The sequence below is a fragment of the Toxotes jaculatrix genome, chromosome 13, assembly GCF_017976425.1.
Source record: "Toxotes jaculatrix isolate fToxJac2 chromosome 13, fToxJac2.pri, whole genome shotgun sequence".
Lineage (NCBI taxonomy): Eukaryota > Metazoa > Chordata > Actinopteri > Toxotidae > Toxotes > Toxotes jaculatrix.
Genome location: NC_054406.1, coordinates 12,503,449 through 12,523,025, shown reverse-complemented (window position 1 = coordinate 12,523,025; position 19,577 = coordinate 12,503,449). Strand labels below are relative to the sequence as shown.

Here is a 19,577-nt window from a genome sequence, read left to right as displayed (position 1 = left end):
TCACCACAGTGGGAGACAATGGATGAACCTCATATGGGTTTATTCTGAGGCTTTGATGTTAGTCCTGAATACTGGCAAAAAAAGAAGCAGTTGCTGGAATGAATGCCATCACCTAATGAGAAATGAATTTTAAGTAGTGTATGAAAAAGTATATTTTCACGCTCCAATTTGCTCTGATAGCTACGGCTGGTGGCATGTGGTCCATTTTATTACTGGCCTTAGACTGATATTCTTTATACCCTTTGCAAACGTGACTTAATATCTTTTTATTAGCCTACTACACATTTTTGTCACCTTGCGATATGATATGGATGAAAAAAAAATGTTTCAGTTGTGAGTACGTTTCCATTTCCTTCAGCAGCAATAATGTCCCCAGTGACACTTTGGACTTTGACCTCTTCTGATCTATGGCACGTGTCAGACACATGAGCAAGCACCATACTATGCGTGACACTTTCCTCTGTTTTGATTATTTTCATGTAAATTCTTATCAACACATTTTCTTTTCATATAGTCATGGTAGTAGGTCACAATGAGCTTTGATATCATTTAACTGTAATTATTGCACTACTTGTGTGTGTGCAATGCGAGTGAGTGTTAGATATCAGACTGTAGTTATACTGGCATGTGCACTGCAATTAGATTACAACTAGGCTATGAATAATTGCCCACAATGGAAATGCATACACCATTTAAAAAATGAACGTATGCAATGTTTTTAAGTTTTTAATCACACAAAGTAGATTATGTGTTGCCAAGTATGTATGCGTTTTACTGTCAGCTTAGTATGGGAAGGATTGAACTCACAGTTGTCACAAATTGTGCAGCTATGGAGGCAGATTATAATATGCCATTTGAACCACAGCACAGCATCAAGTTATTCTCGCCTTAGCTTGTACAATCAGTGTTTGTTTATGGGATCAAATTATGGGTTCTATAGAAAACTCTAATTCTGTGTATATTCATTCTTCTTTTGTCTTTAAATACTATAGCTGATCATTTGTAAAATAAACCCAGATTTAACAGTGTGCCAAGTGTTAAAAGTGTAAAAAGACGAGAGGGATGTTTGGCATGCAACCCTCATGGTTGCCAAATGACTTAATGGATTATGATAAATGAATGAATTATAGAGTTGATATACTTCTGTTAGGGGAAATGTTTGTGTCTCTGAGCTAACTGCATGTTAATTAAACCCCTCATATCACAGCAGCACATGAATCACATTCCTTTCTAATGAATGCACCTCGCCCTCCCCACCACTACTACAGCAAGTAACACACATCTTTAATTTACACGGTGAAAAATCTCAAAACTAAAATGGTCGGCTGCTTTTGAGATAAAAACGCATCAGTATCTGGCAATAACGGTAAAATAATAGTTTCTATGCTAAAACTTTGTTTAAAATGGCGCCCTATTTTTTCTAGTGCGGCAGAATACTGTATTTTCTCCTTTCGCCATCTTGATGTTCGATCGCACAGGCGGAAGCAACATCTTCGGCGGAGCAACAGCGGGTGCGGTTCGACTCTTACGGGTGGTTCACCTAGCAGCCCTTTTCCTATTTTCAGCCAAGCGAAAGAAGAAAAATTTCCTGACAAGAACCACGGAGGAGCCGCTCGACTCTGGTAAAGATAGTTTGTTTACTACAGCTATTGTACAGCGTATTCACAGCGCGGCAATGTGTGTTTCACCAAAGAAAATCATCTTTGCCTAGGGAGGGGGCTCCGGTGGGGTTTTCTGATTTGGCTGGCAGCACAGCAGGTTTTGTACGGTGGCGCTTGGATCTACTTTTCATACGTCCTGGGTAGCTAAGCTAATCAAACCAGAATTAAACATTTGGAAGGTTTGCTTGAAAGTCACGATTCCAATAATGAACTGATTGAACAGTAACGGCTAGTAATACTAGTTGCGTCTCGGGACACGTCTTAAGCACTTGGGTTTTGTGAGTGAAGCTCTAAACCGTGTTTGTTTATGTTAGCTAGTTAGCTAACTAGCGGAGGGGTTAGCTACGCACGTTATGTTAGCTTAGCGAGCCTTCAAGGTAAGCTAGCCAACCTGTTAGCTAGCACTAGTGGCTAACACAGGCTAGCTCGCCTGTCTTGAATTATATGCCAATAAAATATGTGTGGGGATTGATGTAACCTTTGCGGTCAGCTGGGGTTTTCATTTAGTTTGGATTAGGCAGCTTGTTACGCTCGCAGTTAGACCCACCATGAGAGGAGGAGTCATGGAAGTGATTGCGGGGCGGAGGGGGTAGTTTCTCTCATTGGAAACCCAAGCTGCGAGGTCGGAACTTGGCCGTGGTAGGGGGAGGGGGAGAAATATGCCTTTGATGTTCTTTGCTGCTGAATGGTGAATTGTGTTCGTGCTGGCCTGGAAATACCCACCGCTTTGCTCTCTCGGCTGGAGGTGGAGGCTCGGCATTTCCCCTCATAGCTACGTTAGTAAGCCAAACAAGCGTCTGAATCAGAGGGAGCTGGCACAGGTAGCGCAGGAGACAGCGTTTTTATTATTGAGACCACGTAGGAGAAACGCATAAACACTACGATTAGGTTTGGCAAACAAGAAGTCAAGGTTGAATGTGAGTTGTCTTATTTTTCTCCTGTGTACTTATTCCATTTTACACAGACTTATCTGCTGTGCGGGCTGAGGGCAGGCAAGAACAATGGCTACCCAGTGTAAGTATGAAAAACTTGCTCACTTTCTATTTTCATATAAATTAGTTTTATGTTAATATGAACACCACCATTAATAATGTATCTTTTATGTCCATACATAAGAATTGCTCTGTACATAAATAAATTAAATTGTATAGTAAGCCTTGAGGCACTGTGTAAATTGAGAAAATGGGAGCGAGGTGAGCACATGTTGCAGTATCCCAAGTAATTAGTTTTTGTTGCATCTGAGTTTGTCCATAAGGAGAAAAAAAAATGTATCAGGATTGTGAGTGGAATTCACGTTTACACACTTCAATTTATGATCAGTGCCTGAAGGTTTTAGGCATAGAGGAATGCAAGCTTTTCATTTTGTTGCTTTGTGTTACGTTCATTTCCATTTGCTTAAACAGATTACACTTTTTTAGACACGCTCTCATATGTCCTGCTTTATTTTCCTGACAACTAACTACAACTTCTTTGATTCCTACATCTCCTATCCTCCTTAACTGCAGATTTCACATATTCTGAGATGAGATTATTGAAGGTCATTGTTAAAAAATATTCTTGTCTTAATGTGTAAAACTTCAGTTAAAGATCACTTTTTTCCCTAATCTGTAATTCCCTGTGTTTTACCCTTTTATTGTGTAGCTGATTTGATGGAGCTGGACATGGCAATGGGGGACAGTAAGGCTGCTGTGAGCCAGTGGCAGCAGCAGTCCTACTTGGATTCAGGCATCCAGTCAGGAGTCACCACCACTGCACCATCTCTGAGTGGCAAGGGGAACCCTGATGCTGAGGAGGACGATCCAACTCTCTATGACTGGGAGTTCAACCAGCCCTTCACTCCTGAGGCCACAGGTATGTGAGACACTGATATGTCACGTTATTTGTAGCACTGGGATAGCTGCTAAGGCAATATCGCTGATGATTGACATATTTCCATGATCTCATGGTATCGTCATATTGCATTATTTTCAGACATTGAGGGTTATGCCATGACTCGGGCCCAGCGCGTACGTGCTGCCATGTTCCCTGAGACCTTGGAGGAGGGCATACAGATCCCACCCACCCAGCTGGATGCTGCCCACCCAACAGCAGTTCAGCGCCTGGCAGAGCCCTCTCAGATGCTGAAGCATGCTGTCGTCAACCTCATTAACTATCAAGATGATGCTGAGCTGGCCACTCGTGCCATTCCCGAGCTTACCAAACTGCTCAACGATGAGGACCAGGTATGTGTGCAAATGATTGAATACTCTCATGAACACACTCAAACAACCAAAAAATCAATTCGGCACCTGCTGATTAGCTTATGGTATCATGTAAGTGACTAGCAATGCAGTTTAAATCCCTTTCTAGATCATGTATCCCTAACAAACATTATCTCTGTTCTAGGTTGTTGTGAATAAAGCAGCTGTAATGGTCCATCAGTTGTCAAAGAAGGAGGCATCACGTCATGCCCTGATGCGTTCACCCCAAATGGTTTCGGCAGTTGTACGTGCCATGCAGAACACTGGTGATGTGGAGACAGCTCGCTGCTCTGCGGGCACCTTGCACAACCTTTCTCACCATCGTGAGGGGCTCCTTGCAATCTTCAAGTCTGGAGGAATCCCTGCCCTGGTCAAGATGCTGGGGTAAGAAACCAGAAAAGTTGTGCTTCTAATTCTACTGTATACGTAATGGGATCAAATCAATGTGCCGACATACAAATGATCCGAAGCTAGCAGCGAGAACGCAGAGAACATTTTCTTAAAGTGGTTTTTGTTGGGTTTTTTTTTTTTGCAGAGTAGTCTGATGGCAGAGAGCGATTCGATATTAGTTGTTTGTTGGATCTTGGGTTTCCTTGTAGCTCAACTTTTGTGTTATATACAATACCGCCTTATGTCAGCATAGTCACAGGACAGGCCCTAATACCATTTTACAGACGTTCAGTTTGAATTCAGCTGTGTTCTGCTGGCCACTAACCAGGAAGACGTTTTTGTTTTAGACTCAAATATATCCAGTGGGCTGCAGTGCTGTATCAGGTGACAACTAGAAGCTAGAGCCTAAACTCCAACCTGACGCAAAACCCAAAGTCAGAGTTTTAACATCAAAACTATTTGAGACACTCACTCTCCTTCTTTCTCTTTTCTCTCACTCTGCGGGTAAAGGCCGTACACATTGTAATAGTGCAACGTTGTACTCTGCTGTTCATGCTGCCACGAGTCTGTCAGTCATGATTAAGTAAATAATGAGTCAGCTGAAAATAAAGAGAGTGATAATGGTACAACTCTCACCAAGCATTAGCCCGGTTAGCCAACCATCACATGAACAGAGAACCACACCTTATAACAATCATAGCAAACCAGTAAGTAATAGACTCAGAATCAGTGGTAAACTAAAACTTGATTCATCACTTTGCTTTGATATGAATAAAACATATGGACATAACAGCAAGGTATTTTGCTCAAATAACCAACTCCATATCTTCAATCAACTTACTTCCCAAGGAATAGAATACCCCACGGCTCTGTTTGAGAGTGTTGAAATGTCTCCCTTCTATATTTTATTCTTTGTATTTGTTATGAAAAGCCAGTACAGTTAGCTGGCTGGCAAGTTGCAACCTGTTCGATGTCACGTGGGTGTTTGAATGTGCACCTGGAATCACATTACCGCACTTTAAACACAGGATGGAACAATAGCATGAGAGGGGATGGACTTCCTGATTTTTATTAGACTATAATCCCCGTATAGATTTGGATGCAGGTAGCAATTTAGATTATCTTCTCATCCTGAGAGGGGAAAAAATGTCCTTTTAAGTGTAGTAATGGTTTACATCATACAGTCACTTTAAAGTTTCCATCAGATTTGTGGTGGTTGTGTAGCTTTTGGAAAAACCATGACCTGAATGACTGAGAATCTTCACCAACATATTGTAGTTGTTGAGTTTCTTTGTTATGCTTTGAGTGCTCTTATTTATGTTATGTACGTCAATGCGCATGGCAAACTGTGCCATAGTGGTACATTAGTACAAGTGGAAATTCTGTACAATGGTCGTGAGTACCCGGTCAAATCAGCAAATCATTCCTTGACGACAGCTTGTTTTTCTATGGTGATTTGTTGTTAGCAAATCTAACTTAACTTAATTTGGCGGTGTTTGTGAATTCCTAATGTGAAACAAAAAAGCTAGTGTTGAGTTTTTGCTGTTGAAGTGCAGTGTCCACGGTTATCTCAGCATTGAACAGTAGCCAGTTGAGCACAATATGTAAGTTATTACAAATGTGTAGCTGAGATTTTTTTTTATAAACTTTGTTGAAAATATTTGATTTTTACTGCTACTAAAAACTTCTTAAAAGTTATTTGAATTAAAGTTAGCTGAACTGGAAGGGGTACGCAAAACTGACTGTCTTGTCATGCTTTGTGTGTGAATTTGAGTTATTTGTGTTATTTATTTACTTATTTATTAAAATCAGAAACACTAGTTTTTAAAAGGTGGGTGTGAACGTGGTTTTAACCAAAGTTGTCTATTTTTTTTTTTTTTACCTTTTTGGTATGTTTTTTCCAGCTCACCAGTGGACAGTGTGTTATTTTATGCCATCACCACGCTCCACAACCTGTTGTTGCATCAGGAAGGGGCCAAGATGGCAGTGCGCTTGGCTGGGGGACTGCAGAAAATGGTGGCCCTGTTGTCTAACACCAACGTCAAGTTCCTGGCAATCACTACTGACTGCCTGCAGATCCTGGCATATGGCAACCAGGAAAGCAAGGTTGGAACACCAGCTTATTTATGCATGCCTCTACATTCAGTCAATCATCCATTTTTTCCAGGTTTAAACGTCCCTCACATTTCTTCTTCTTCTTGGTTTTAGCTGATCATTCTGGCCAGCGGTGGTCCCCAAGCCCTGGTCAACATCATGAGGACATTCACATATGAGAAACTGCTGTGGACCACAAGCAGAGTGCTCAAGGTGCTCTCTGTTTGCTCAAGCAACAAGCCTGCCATCGTAGAGGCTGGTACGTACATACCGATGGTACAGAAATGCAATACAGTGAAAAATATGTACACATAAGTTTTCTGTTCTAACTCACGTATTGTTACAGATCGTAGATACATTCTCTAGTTGCGATTTGCTGGTGAGGTGAAAGTGCTCTAATGTAATGAATTTGTTTGTTTTACTTTGGCTTGCGTTTGTAGGTGGCATGCAGGCCTTGGGGCTTCACCTGACAGACCCCAGCCAGCGTCTGGTCCAGAACTGCCTCTGGACTCTGAGGAATCTTTCAGATGCTGCCACTAAACAGGTACAGTGCACTCAGTCTTTAGTCACAAATGCTTATGAGCCTTATGAGCCATAAAAAAAAACTCTTGAGCCCCAGGTTCCTCATTATTTTTTCTTTCCCTGTTATCCCGTCCTCTCTACAGGAGGGAATGGAGGGTCTCCTGGGGACTCTGGTCCAGCTGCTGGGCAGTGATGACATCAATGTAGTGACATGTGCTGCTGGCATCCTCTCCAACCTGACCTGCAACAACTATAGTAACAAACTTATGGTCTGCCAGGTACGTATTATTAATATCTGTTGAATGTAGATTGTGGATTCTGATTAAAATTCTTTGTCTGGTGGCTTATGTTGTTGTTGTTTTTTTTAATGTAATATCATGTAGTTCACTCACTGATCTCATCTCATTAGGTTGGAGGCATTGAGGCTCTGGTGCGAACAGTGCTTCGTGCTGGTGACAGGGAGGACATCACAGAGCCAGCAGTCTGTGCCCTTCGTCACCTGACCTCCCGCCACCAGGACGCTGAGATGGCCCAGAATGCTGTGCGCCTTCATTATGGCCTCCCCGTGGTGGTCAAACTCCTCCACCCTCCATCCCACTGGCCACTTATCAAGGTCATTAGCCATCTCAGTTTCTCCACACCTGCACATTCTTCCCAGACTAACTAGATAATTTTGGATCAACTTTGCATATTTTGACATGGGAGATAAACAGGATTTACTTCCAACTAACCAAACTATTTAATTTTCCCCCTCTCTAGGCCACAGTTGGTCTGATCCGGAACCTGGCTCTTTGCCCAGCCAACCACAGCGCTCTGCGGGAGCAGGGAGCCATCCCTCGCCTGGTCCAGCTGCTCGTCAGGGCTCACCAGGACACCCAGAGGCGCACGAGCATGGGAGGCAACCAGCAGCAGTTTGTGGTGTGTAACTATGCCAACAGCCCCTCAAACTTTCTTTATTTGAACTTTCAGAATTGTTTTGTGTGTTTGACTTCCTTTTTCCCTCAATCAAACACATACAGGAGGGTGTGCGCATGGAGGAAATAGTGGAAGGCTGCACAGGAGCTCTGCACATCCTGGCCCGGGACGTCCACAACAGAATTGTCATCAGAGGGCTCAACACCATTCCACTCTTTGTCCAGGTAAAACTACACTCTTAAATGTGATATTTTACTACTGAAAAAAAAAATCATGAAGTCTATTGGCTGCAAGTTAATTGCAAGAAGTAAAACCAAGTCATCTTCGATTTTCCTCGTCTCCTTCATTATTCTCTTTGCCACAGTATGTGTATCACCAGCTGCATTTTCCCTCTATCGCATTTCTGTCATCTGCAGTTGCTGTACTCTCCAGTGGAGAATATCCAGCGTGTGGCAGCAGGTGTGCTGTGTGAACTGGCACAAGACAAAGAAGCTGCTGAGGCAATCGAAGCTGAGGGAGCCACTGCACCGCTCACCGAGCTTCTGCACTCCCGCAATGAGGGTGTTGGTGAGTAAACATACACAGATAGAGACCATGCACACATTTATGATGGTGAGTGTCAGTGTGAGTTACTTGGCTTGCTGTTGTTGTGCATTCTCTCCTGTAGCAACCTATGCTGCGGCTGTCCTGTTCCGCATGTCTGAGGACAAGCCCCAGGACTACAAGAAACGTCTGTCGGTGGAGCTGACAAGCTCTCTGTTCAGAACTGAACCTATGGCCTGGAATGAGGTACTCACACAAATGAATAAGAAAACAAATGAGCTACAACCACGTGCATTATACCCTTCTTAGCTGACTTTGAGTATGTTGTGTCTTCACACTGAAAAAGTGACCAGTGTGCTCAGTAATGTCAGTGTTTCATATTGCATACAGTATACGGTTAGTATGTGGTATAGAACCAGGACAAAGAGGCTTGTAACAGGCTATACTCATAACTCTTCTGCCTTTTTATAGACTGGAGACCTGGGACTGGATATGGGAGCTCAGGGAGACCCTCTGGCTTACAGGCAGGATGGTGAATAACTGTTTTATCTCTAATGAAATCCCCACTCTGTCTCTTACCCCTTCTTTGTGTAATTTGATCTTTAAAAGCATCTGATTTTGTGGTTGGAGTTTAAGGTCATAAATACAGTGGGACTGTATCTAATATATTTTGAGACCAAATAACATTTTCCCTACAGAGGCTTATTTTTCTTCTTCTTTTTTTTTTTTTTTTTTTTTTAGTGTTATGAAGGGAAAACCTATGTTCATAGATACCCACTGAATATATAATAGTGACAGTGTGTCTGTGTGATGGGAATGTCTTGCACCAGTTGTAAAGGTTGTTGTTTTTGCCTTACAGATGGAGCCTACAGGGCCTACCCAGCAGCTTACGGCCAGGACACCCTGTTGGACCCCATGATGGAAGGTGCTGACTACCACGCTGACACTCTGCCCGACCTGGGCCACCACACTGACCCTCTGCCAGACCTCGGCCACACCCAGGACCTGATGGACAGCAACCAGCTGGCCTGGTTTGACACTGACCTGTAGGATTGGTGAGACAGATTTCCACAAAACACTTAAATTACTAGTTTATTGTACACGCAGTTTTGATTGGCAAGACAGTGATTCATATTTTTGTCCTGTGCTCTTTTGCAGTTGTATTCTGATAGAACCTGCATTGTGATTGGCCTGTATTGTCTGAAGCAGCATTATGATTGGCCTGTAGAGTTGTTGAAGGTAAAGAAAGGAATAAGGGGTCTTGGAAAGTGCCTGACACAAGAAGACAAAGATGGTTGCCACGTGAATGTTAAAGCAAGTCGAAACTGGGGGGAAAGGAAGGGTTAAAGTATCAGAGATGTGGAATCACACAATGGAGGTCTTGGAGCAGGTTACCTATATGGATGAGTGCACATGAGGTGGATCTTAAAAGTTTGAAACACATATGTTTTAGCCTTGCCTGTATTCTTATCAGTTTTTTTGTTTCTATTTTTCTTATTCTATTTTTTTATTTCTTTTTGTATTACTCATTCTCTGTTATGGTACTGACCCAGCTTGCCTTCACACTAGCCATCTTCATTTTCTCTCCAATGCTAATCATTTGTAATTTTTTTTAAAAACGTATATTACATGTAGTGTTAAGTTATAGTGATATTATACAATGTTCCTTTGGTTTATGGCCGAATGTGTAGAACACTAATAATCAGTTGAATTGTACTCTGACTTAAAGTGTAACATTGTGTAGTTTTTTTTTATAATCTCAGAAATGGAGAATTATGCATTCTTAATATGTGCTTGTTTAAGCATAAAATATGTCAGTGTCACAAATGTTCTAAAGAGGGATATGGGTGAAATTGAGGGTGGGTTGGGGATAAATCTAGAGACAAGTGTTTTATATACAGTATCACTGGTAGGTTAACAACTATTTTGTATGCTATCATTGGATGTCTGATAGAAAAGTCTTTAACGCTATCATTGGTGGTCTAATAAAACCCAGTTTTATGTGCTATCAAAGGTAGCTAGGTTGACGAAACAGTTGTAGTCATGCTGTGCTTATTTTGGAGACGAGGTTATGACACGGCTGAACAATAAAAGTGGCATTTTATTTCATTTAGTCTCGGTCCTGTGTCTTCTTCCATGGAATGAAGTTAATGTTCAGTTCTATAAAGTAGACAGACCTGTGTTTTCGGAAGCATTCGCAGGATAAAGAGGACAGGGCGTGTGAAATTACCTTCGAGTCGTGCCACTATCTTGACATTAATTTAACTAATCAAAATTCAAGTGCTCGTGTTTTTGTTCGTGGTTTCCACTTGAGTCAAAGTCAATATCCTCAGCACTCAAAAGGTCAGTTGAATAATCAGACAAAATACACACCTGTAGTACACATACGTTTAAAATGAGGCAGGATTGGCACGCACAATGGATACAAAAAACTGAGCTAAGGAGGTAACAGGAATATGGATACGACGTTGCCGATAAACATGCTAAGGCTTTTTTTAGGCTGTTGTATTTTGTGAAGTGATCCTGACTTTTCTCATCATTACAGGGGTTGTTCTGACTGAAGTGTCAGGAGAAGGGCTCAATACTGTGGCGTCCTTTTGCTTAAGGTTTTTTGTTGTTTCCTCCTGTTTTGTATTACAGATACATTTAATAAGCAGCACACAAACTGCTTGAAGGTGCTTGACATGTTCAGTTGATGGAGTGTTTTGCATACCTTATGAAAAGTACTTGACAGATTCATCTAAAGGGCATCTTCAAAGCTTTCCCATCTTCAAAAGGAGCTTTTAGATGTATTCATCAACTACAGAAAAATATCAGGTGAGGGGCAATTATCATAATAAAAGCTATGTAGACTTTAACTTACATTTTTGACATTTATCTGACATGTTTGTACAGGTTAAGATGAGAGGAAAGCCAAAAAAAGAAGAAAAAAAAAATATCCAGATTGCTATAACCCCAAACAACAGTCACAAGCAAAAGTCTTAGTCACAGAGTATCAACAATATTGAAATGCTTGTTTAAAAGTGGAGGGAACAAAACCTTAAAAAGGAGTAAATCAAACCATGTACTTGAAAAGGAGTTGTTGTTAATGTGTAGACTCTCAGCTTCTTTGGAAATGATCTATTATTACAGGCCCTCAAGACAGGCCTTTACGTTCAATAGGACATTAAAGTGTGTATTCCATGTTAATGAGAACCTTTTCATAAGTGAATGGGGGACTGAATCCTCGGGTGGGGCTGTGTACATGATAATAGATCCAGTCCAGTGGCTCACCTGGATGTTCAATGGCTTTGAGACTCTGATCTCTCTGTGTTTATTTTGTATATTATGCCCATATCTACAGGATTAACTGATACACTGTGGGCCTGAAGGCTTCAGACCAGCAGGATTCAACAACTTCTGACAGCCTGAACTACATTTGGAACGCTGACAATGTTTTTCAAGCTGTGCGTGATCTTGTTGCTCCACAGTGTGTGACTCATCTCAAATTTCAAAAACTGAACTGCCTGAATTCTGACTTCTTTTTTTCTACATGCAGTGTTTCTGGCAAAATTTTAATTCTACTAAACCATGATTATATTTAAAAATGTTGCAGTGTGAAAATGTGATTCACAAACTGTCGTCTTACAAATTCAATTTAAAGGTGATGTTTTGTAGTTGATGGACAGGCTGTCACCACTCATCTGTGAAGACAGAAAATCTGTTGAGAACATCAGGCTGTTTATCAACCCACACATGTTTTGTCAAGGTGAGTATTGTAATTGAAATCCATGTGAAGCTCAGATGAGGTGAAAATCACTGGAATGTCACTAAAGACTTCTCCAGTCAAAAGCATTGTGTTTGTTGTAGCTGTCACATTCCAGTGTTTGTCACCTCGTTTCTTACAGCCTTTGTCTGCGAGTGCGATGTACCTGTGAAGCAGCACACTAGTTTAATCACCTAAATGTTCATTATTTATTCTTTAAATCATCTTAGGACAAAATATTTCAGTAAGTGAAAATGTTGCTTGATAAATGAAACACTGAGTATTAATAATAGGAAATTTATCAGACTGTGTAAGCAGTCCATATTTGATAAATAAAACGCCCAACATCTTAAATCCTTGGTTAATTAACTCACCATCAAAACTTGAGCCATGGGTTTTAACAACATTAAGTAGAATATTTTTTATACTTGTCGAATGCTGATGTGTCCATTCAGACCTGAGATGCTGTACATAGAAGTATTTTGAGTTTATCTGATATTTTCCTTTATACTTTGGCTCTGTTTTTAGTTGTGATAATATTAAATAAATAACAAAAAGGTAAAAGTTAATTACTTTTAGAATGTCTCAAAACAAAATTGGACTGAGTTCACTTAAACTGCAGACTCACGCAGAAAAATAAAACAATTTAAATGCTGATTTCACATGAATTTGATTTCTATATAAGAAAAACAACACATCTGCAACAACTTTTAATTTTTTTATTAGTTAATTTTCAGGGAATAAATGGAGACATGTCTCCCTTGTTGTGAAGATGCAGATAAAACTCTTGAGTACACCCAGACAGACATGCTAATGACCTTTTGGAAATGGATTATTACTGTGATCACTGGCTCCTCCTCCAACAGTAACGGCTCATCAACTCATGAAAAGGTCCTCATTAACCTGCAGTGCACACCCTCTAATGTCCTATTGTCACAACAGGACTTAAATGCAGGGCTGACCCCTTCAGGTCCACATCTGCACTCAGTGTCACTGCAACAGCACTACTCTGTGTGAGATTTGACTCTCCAGCTAACAAGATGAAGAACAGGACTGAGAAGTTTGGAGCTCATCAGCCTCAGCACGGTCTGCTCAGGAAGAGCACCACCTACCTGGCCAAGATCGCTGTGGTCCTACAAGATGCTCCAGGCAAGATGCTCACTTTTACTCAGGTAAAGAATAGCCAAACCAATTTCAGTGATTATATTTGAGAGTGTTGCAATGTGAAACATAAAGTGTTGTCTTGAAACTCAAATTTCATCCTGATGTTTTATAGTTGATGGACAGGCTGGCACCACTCATCTGCGAAGGCAGAAAATCTGTTGAGAACAACATCAGAGTCTGTTTATCAACCCACTCTTGTTTTGTCAAGGTGAGTGTTTATTCTAGCACTTCTGATATTTCAAGTGAGAATATGGATTATGATATTAAAGGAAGAAATTACCCCTGTCTGCATAAACTCTTATTAATTGAGCTGTGTTGTGTTTTCAGATTCCAGTTGTCCCAGATTCACTGGATAGTAAGAGGAACTATTGGAAACTGGAGCCCAGTCAGATCACAGCAAAGATGGTGCGTCGTCACTTCAAAGGGATCCTGCAGCTCTTCCCTGAGCTGGCCTCCAAAGTGGAAACAGAGAACAGGAGCAGACCATCAGAGCTCTGCTCAGCTCTCCACTCTCCTGAACCTGCAGCCTGCAAAGCTGCTCAGATCAGATGTGAGGTGAAGTTCAGCAGTCCTTTCTCCATTGAATCCATCCTGAGGAGAGACGGTCCCCCAGCTCGGCCCTCAGGATCTTCTCCTCTGTCCAGTGTGCCAATCAGAGCAGAGCAGCAGTATCGGTCCACACACAGACAAGGTGGGACAAAGAGGAGCTTCACCTGGGACTCTGAGGAGGCTCTCCTCCTTCAAACTTCAGCTGGAATTTCCCCCATCTGGTCAACAGGGGGCAGCACACACCATGGACTCACTGCTAATGGAGCTGCTGAGCCCATCAAGAAGATGCATGTGTGCACAGAGCCCTCATTCTCCGTCTACACAGGAGCTGCTCCGTATTTCACCAGCCCACACAGCAGTTACATCACTCACTCTGTACCAGCATTTACCCATGATGCTCTTCGTTTCTGGCTGTAATGTGTTAGGGTTAGGGTTAGCCTAACCCTACCTGATATGAAAGCTTTCTGGAGCACTTTATGTTTTCAATAAAATGTTAAAAGAAATTTTTTGAGTTCAAAATAAGATTCACACTCACAACAATCCACACTTGCCGCTGTGATGCCAACGATTTATTACCTGCCACAGTACATGACGTACAAGAGGAGTCCTGTTTAATTTTAGGTTGACCCAGTACAAAGAAATTAACATGGGTGCTTTCTTTTGGAATGTGAATATGCACCATAGTTGCTCAGCAAATGCTAATTTAAAAAAAAAATAAAAATAACAGAATCATTATCACAAATCCTTATTAAAACCTCATTAAAAACCTGAGCAGCATTTACAGGTACATGCTCTAATATTCTGCACTCATTAAAGTGGCTGAAGCAAGCATTTCAGACTGATCCCAGAACTGATTAAAGTGAATGCTCCTAATTTATTCCTTACCTGCAGGTCTAAGTGAAAATGACAATGGCTGTAATAAATGAGGTGAGACACGCTGGAATGTGGGCCATTAAACAAGAACAATACTGTCAATTGATGTTTTTAACCAGAAATCTTCTGGTAACGTTCCAGTGATTTTCACCTCGTCTGACCTTCACTGTAGTCAGATCAGATTTAGAGAAGTGACCAGACAGGAGAAGTCTGCTGCTGCTTTGTGCTGTGTATTTTGAATGAACATGTGCAAATACTGAACTGTCTTACATTGATTTTGATTGTATTAGACATGTATTAGTTTGTAGATTATGACACATTATTACAAATTTATAAAGCAGCTGAAATTAGCTCCACTTCAGCCAACTACAACATTAATGTGTACTGTTTACATGTTGATGTATTAACAGTTGTAATAATCCAATAATGTACATGATAATGTGATACTATAACACTCAGAAAAGGGCATTTCTTTGTTCTAAAAACTTTTACTTTTGATATGTTAAGTACATTTTGCTTATAATACTTCTGTACCGCTGAGGAGCAGTGATAAGAATTTACTGATTGAACACGCTGACTGAGCGTTTGTACAGAAAGTATCAGGATGAGCACAGAGATCAGAGTGACTGGAGAAACTTGAAATTAACAAAAGCAACTTGTTCCCTCCAGTAAAATGCATCTCCTATAAGGGAGACACCAGGAATATTAAGCTGCTGCTGAACATAACATGATGCTGTAACTAACATAATGAGAATATTAGAGAATCCTGGATAATAGCAAGTGCTTATATTAACTTGTCAGTTACCTCAGTTTCTTATTATTTTGCACATCATTTTCTACATTTAATTGAAATCATAAAGTGCTCTGGGTAGCTGTCATGTCAGGTGTGAAATATTAAAGCCAGAAACAGAGAGAGCATCATGGGTAAATGCTGGTACAGAGTGAGTGATGTAACTCCTGTGTAGGCTGGTGAAATATGGAGCAGCTCTTGTGTAGACGGGGAATGAGGGCTCTGTGCACACATGCATCTTCTTGATGGGCTCAGAAGCTCCATTAGCAGTGAGTTTGTGGTGTATGCTGCCCCCTGGTGACCATGTGGGGGAACTTCCAGCTGAAGTTTGAAGGAGGAGAGGCTTTTCAGAGTCCCAGCTGACAGAGTGGAGAGCTGAACAGTGTTTCGGTGGTCATAGTAATATTCCCTCTCCACTTTGAGGCATTGTACAACTGATTAACTTTTACTTTTTTGCTATTTACTTTATACTACATCATTGAAATCAGAGCCAGAATATAAAGCAAAATATTAAATAAACTTCCACTGAAAACTGATAATTCTATGTACAGCATCACAGGTCTGAATGTTTTCATACAGAAAACATTTGATAAGTATAAAAACTGTTCCATTTACTGATGTGCAGACCTGTGGTGCATCAAGTTTTGATTATGTGATGATGAGTTGATTAACCAAGAATTAAAGATATGGGGTGTTTTTTTCAATCAAATTTTGGCCACTGACAGTCTGAGCTATTTTTATAGACAGTTTTGAATTTATCAAGCAACACTTTGACTTTCTGTAATATTTTGTGTCCAGATTATTTAAAGAATAAATAATGAATATTTAGGTGATTAAACTAGTGTGATGCTTCACAAGTACATCACACTCACAGACAGGCTGTAAGAAACGAGGTGACAAACACTGGAATGCGACAGCTACAACAAACACAATGCTTTTGACATGTCTTTAGTGACATTCCAGTGATTTCCACCTCATCTGAGCTTCACTTAGATTTCATTCAGTGGCCAGAGCAGACAAGACAGTCTTAGTTTTTCAAGACGATAATGCAATAATCTTTTACATTTCAACACAAATCAATGTCCCAAAAAGGAAACACCAAATGGTTTGAAATCTAAAAAAATGTATATTGTTTACTGATCTTGTGTCAGACATAAACTATATTTACTAGCATAAAAGAATAATCTGATCAATAATATGTTTGTTTATTTAATTTAGAACTACCTTGTCTGCTGTGCAATCTTTTAATAAAAGCCAACATGTGCATTTTATCAAATTGGTTGTTCTGGATATAAAATATTAGTGAAAAATAAACAACTGCCTCTTCATTAGTAAATGAATAATTGACTCACAAAAATGCCAGTAAATGATATAATCAGAATCAAATTGAGAAATGATTTGTTTCTCTGTGTGAACCCTATTTTATCCTAATAGAACCAATGATTTCACTACTACTTCATTTCAGTTCACCATGAGGAATGATTTCTGACAGAAATACTGGATCCTTGTCTTTTATTGCCTTTACATCAAAAAACACCCTGAATGCAGCTATCAGACCGACAGTGTGTTATCTGAGTAAAACCTGGAAGCCCCTAAAATCTGGACAAGTGAAAGGACAAGACAAGTGAAAGCAACTCGTGTTGTGTTTGGTGAAAAAGATCTGCGGGCTCACATCCTGTCTTCTGCTTCAATTTCTGAAGTTGTTCTTGCACACCGCACAGGTAATGTGCTCATGCATCTGAAGGAGGATCACTGATGCAAATTACCTTCATCATTATGTGGGATAATAGACAATTGGTTTAACTTTAAAGGACTGAGTGATGTGCAAAATGTTGGAATGTGATTAAATTGCTCACTGGGATGTCAGAGTCTCCTGCTGTGTATTGTGTCAGCCTTTGAGGAGGGAAAAACACAATGTTTTGTCTCTTACAGCAACTTCAGAAATAAGGCTGAGCACAAGGTTTATGTATTAATTACTTTCCACAGTATCACACACCAAACACACACCTGCCGATAGTTGAGAATCAGGTAAGTAACAGTTAAATATTATGTGTATTTTCCCCTTGTTTTCTGAAAACCCTTGGAATCATACATGTAATAGAAATCCACTCTCTGATCTTGATGATTTGACTGATTTAATCAAAGAGTCTTTTCTTAATTGTTTAGCTTAAGGTTGCACTTCTATTGCTTTATATAAAGCTGAGATCAAAGTATGAGTAAGAAGTAACAAAGACACAGATCAGAATCAGACATGCTGATGAACTTTTGGAAATGGAGTATTACTGTGATCACTGGCTCAGCAGTAATGGCTCATCAGCTCATGAAAAGGTCCTCATTAACCTGCAGTGCACACCCTCTAATGTTCTATTGTCACAACAGGACTTAAATGCAGGGCTGACCCCTTCAGGTCCACATCTGCGCTCAGTGTCACTGCAACAGCACTACTCTGTGTGAGATTTGACTCTCCAGCCAACAAGATGAAGAACAGGACTGAGAAGTTTGGAGCTCATCAGCATCAGCACGGTCTGTTCAGGAAGAGCACCACCTACCTGGCCAAGATCGCTGTGGTCCTGCAAGATGCTCCAGGCAAGATGCTCACTTTTACTCAGGTAAAGAACAGCCAAACCAATTTCAGTGATTATATTTGAGTGTTGCAATGTGAAACATAAAGTGTTGTCTTGAAACTCAAATTTCATCCTGATGTTTTATAGTTGATGGACAGGCTGGCACCACTCATCTGCGAAGGCAGAAAATCTGTTGAGAACAACATCAGAGTCTGTTTATCAACCCACTCTTGTTTTGTCAAGGTGAGTGTTTATTCCAGCACTTCTAATATTTCAAGTGAAAATATGGATTTTGATATTAAAGGAAGAAATTACCCCTGTCTGCATAAACTCTTATTAATTGAGCTGTGTTGTGTTTTCAGATTCCAGTTGTCCCAGATTCACTGGATAGTAAGAGGAACTATTGGAAACTGGAGCCCAGTCAGATCACAGCAAAGATGGTGCGTCGTCACTTCAAAGGGATCCTGCAGCTCTTCCCTGAGCTGGCCTCCAAAGTGGAAACAGAGAACAGGAGCAGACCATCAGAGCTCTGCTCAGCTCTCCACTCTCCTGAACCTGCAGCCTGCAAAGCTGCTCAGATCAGATGTGAGGTGAAGTTCAGCAGTCCTTTCTCCATTGAATCCATCCTGAGGAGAGACGGTCCCCCAGCTCGGCCCTCAGGATCTTCTCCTCTGTCCAGTGTGCCAATCAGAGCAGAGCAGCAGTCTCGGTCCACACACAGACAAGGTGGGTCAAAGAGGAGCTTCACCTGGGACTCTGAGGAGGCTCTCCTCCTTCAAACTTCAGCTGGAATTTCCCCCATCTGGTCAACAGGGGACAGCACACACCATGGACTCACTGCTAATGGAGCTGCTAAGCCAATCAAGAAGATGCATGTGTGCACAGCGCCCTCATTCCCGGTCTACACAGGAGCTGCTCCATATTTCACCAGCCCACACAGCAGTTACATCACTTACTCTGTACCAGCATTTACCCATGATGCTCTCCATTTTTGCACGTGAAAAAATGTTTTCCTCCTTCCAAATTGCACTTTTATGTGTTTTTATGTTTTTAAGTGGAACATACAGTTCACTGAGATTTTTCCTTTAGATCAGACACACACTTTAAATCACATGAGGCCCCTAAATGGTCCCATGTGTCTCATTGTGTCATGAGTATTCCATTTGTTTGTGGTTTTATTTTGATGGTTAGAAGATGACACTGAACATCTACTTGAAGTCAGCTCAGTCTAAAGACTTTAATTATATTGTTCAACAGACTAGTGGCCGGTTCGATTCCTCGACCAAGCACAATGGATATGGGTGGTGGTGAAGAAGACGCTCCCCCCCTGTCACCTGGACATGGTGAGATTAGAAGGTCATGCCATTTTAAAGCCATAAAGAGACTACAACCGACTGATAAAGACTCACACAATAAACTACAAACCATACATTCAACAACTCTAACTGGCTGCAGTTGAACCTTATATTGAACCTTATACCTTGTTCCCTGAGACTCCTGTCACCCTATTTAGTGGGTGACATAATG

The 19,577-nt window shown here is 40.9% G+C and overlaps 2 protein-coding genes across 2 annotated transcripts; both read left to right on the top strand.

The window, feature by feature from the left end:
* Nucleotides 1-1,485: 1,485 nt before the first annotated feature.
* On the top strand, nt 1,486-10,474 carry LOC121191714 (catenin beta-1-like). The gene is made up of 17 exons (XM_041053058.1): nt 1,486-1,622; nt 2,626-2,675; nt 3,303-3,512; nt 3,633-3,883; nt 4,047-4,285; nt 6,196-6,397; nt 6,500-6,644; nt 6,826-6,929; nt 7,051-7,185; nt 7,317-7,520; nt 7,667-7,825; nt 7,927-8,046; nt 8,239-8,389; nt 8,490-8,611; nt 8,837-8,897; nt 9,225-9,420; nt 9,524-10,474. Exons 2-16 carry the CDS (start codon nt 2,663-2,665, stop codon nt 9,413-9,415), a joined length of 2,307 nt encoding a protein of 768 aa, XP_040908992.1. The 5' UTR covers nt 1,486-1,622; nt 2,626-2,662; the 3' UTR covers nt 9,416-9,420; nt 9,524-10,474.
* A 1,551-nt stretch (nt 10,475-12,025) lies between these two features.
* si:rp71-45k5.2 (uncharacterized protein LOC560783 homolog) lies at nt 12,026-14,397 on the top strand. Its single transcript, XM_041053760.1, has 4 exons — nt 12,026-12,113; nt 13,053-13,282; nt 13,387-13,482; nt 13,602-14,397. Exons 1-4 carry the CDS (start codon nt 12,026-12,028, stop codon nt 14,238-14,240), a joined length of 1,053 nt encoding a protein of 350 aa, XP_040909694.1. The 3' UTR covers nt 14,241-14,397.
* The last annotated feature ends 5,180 nt before the right edge of the window (nt 14,398-19,577 follow it).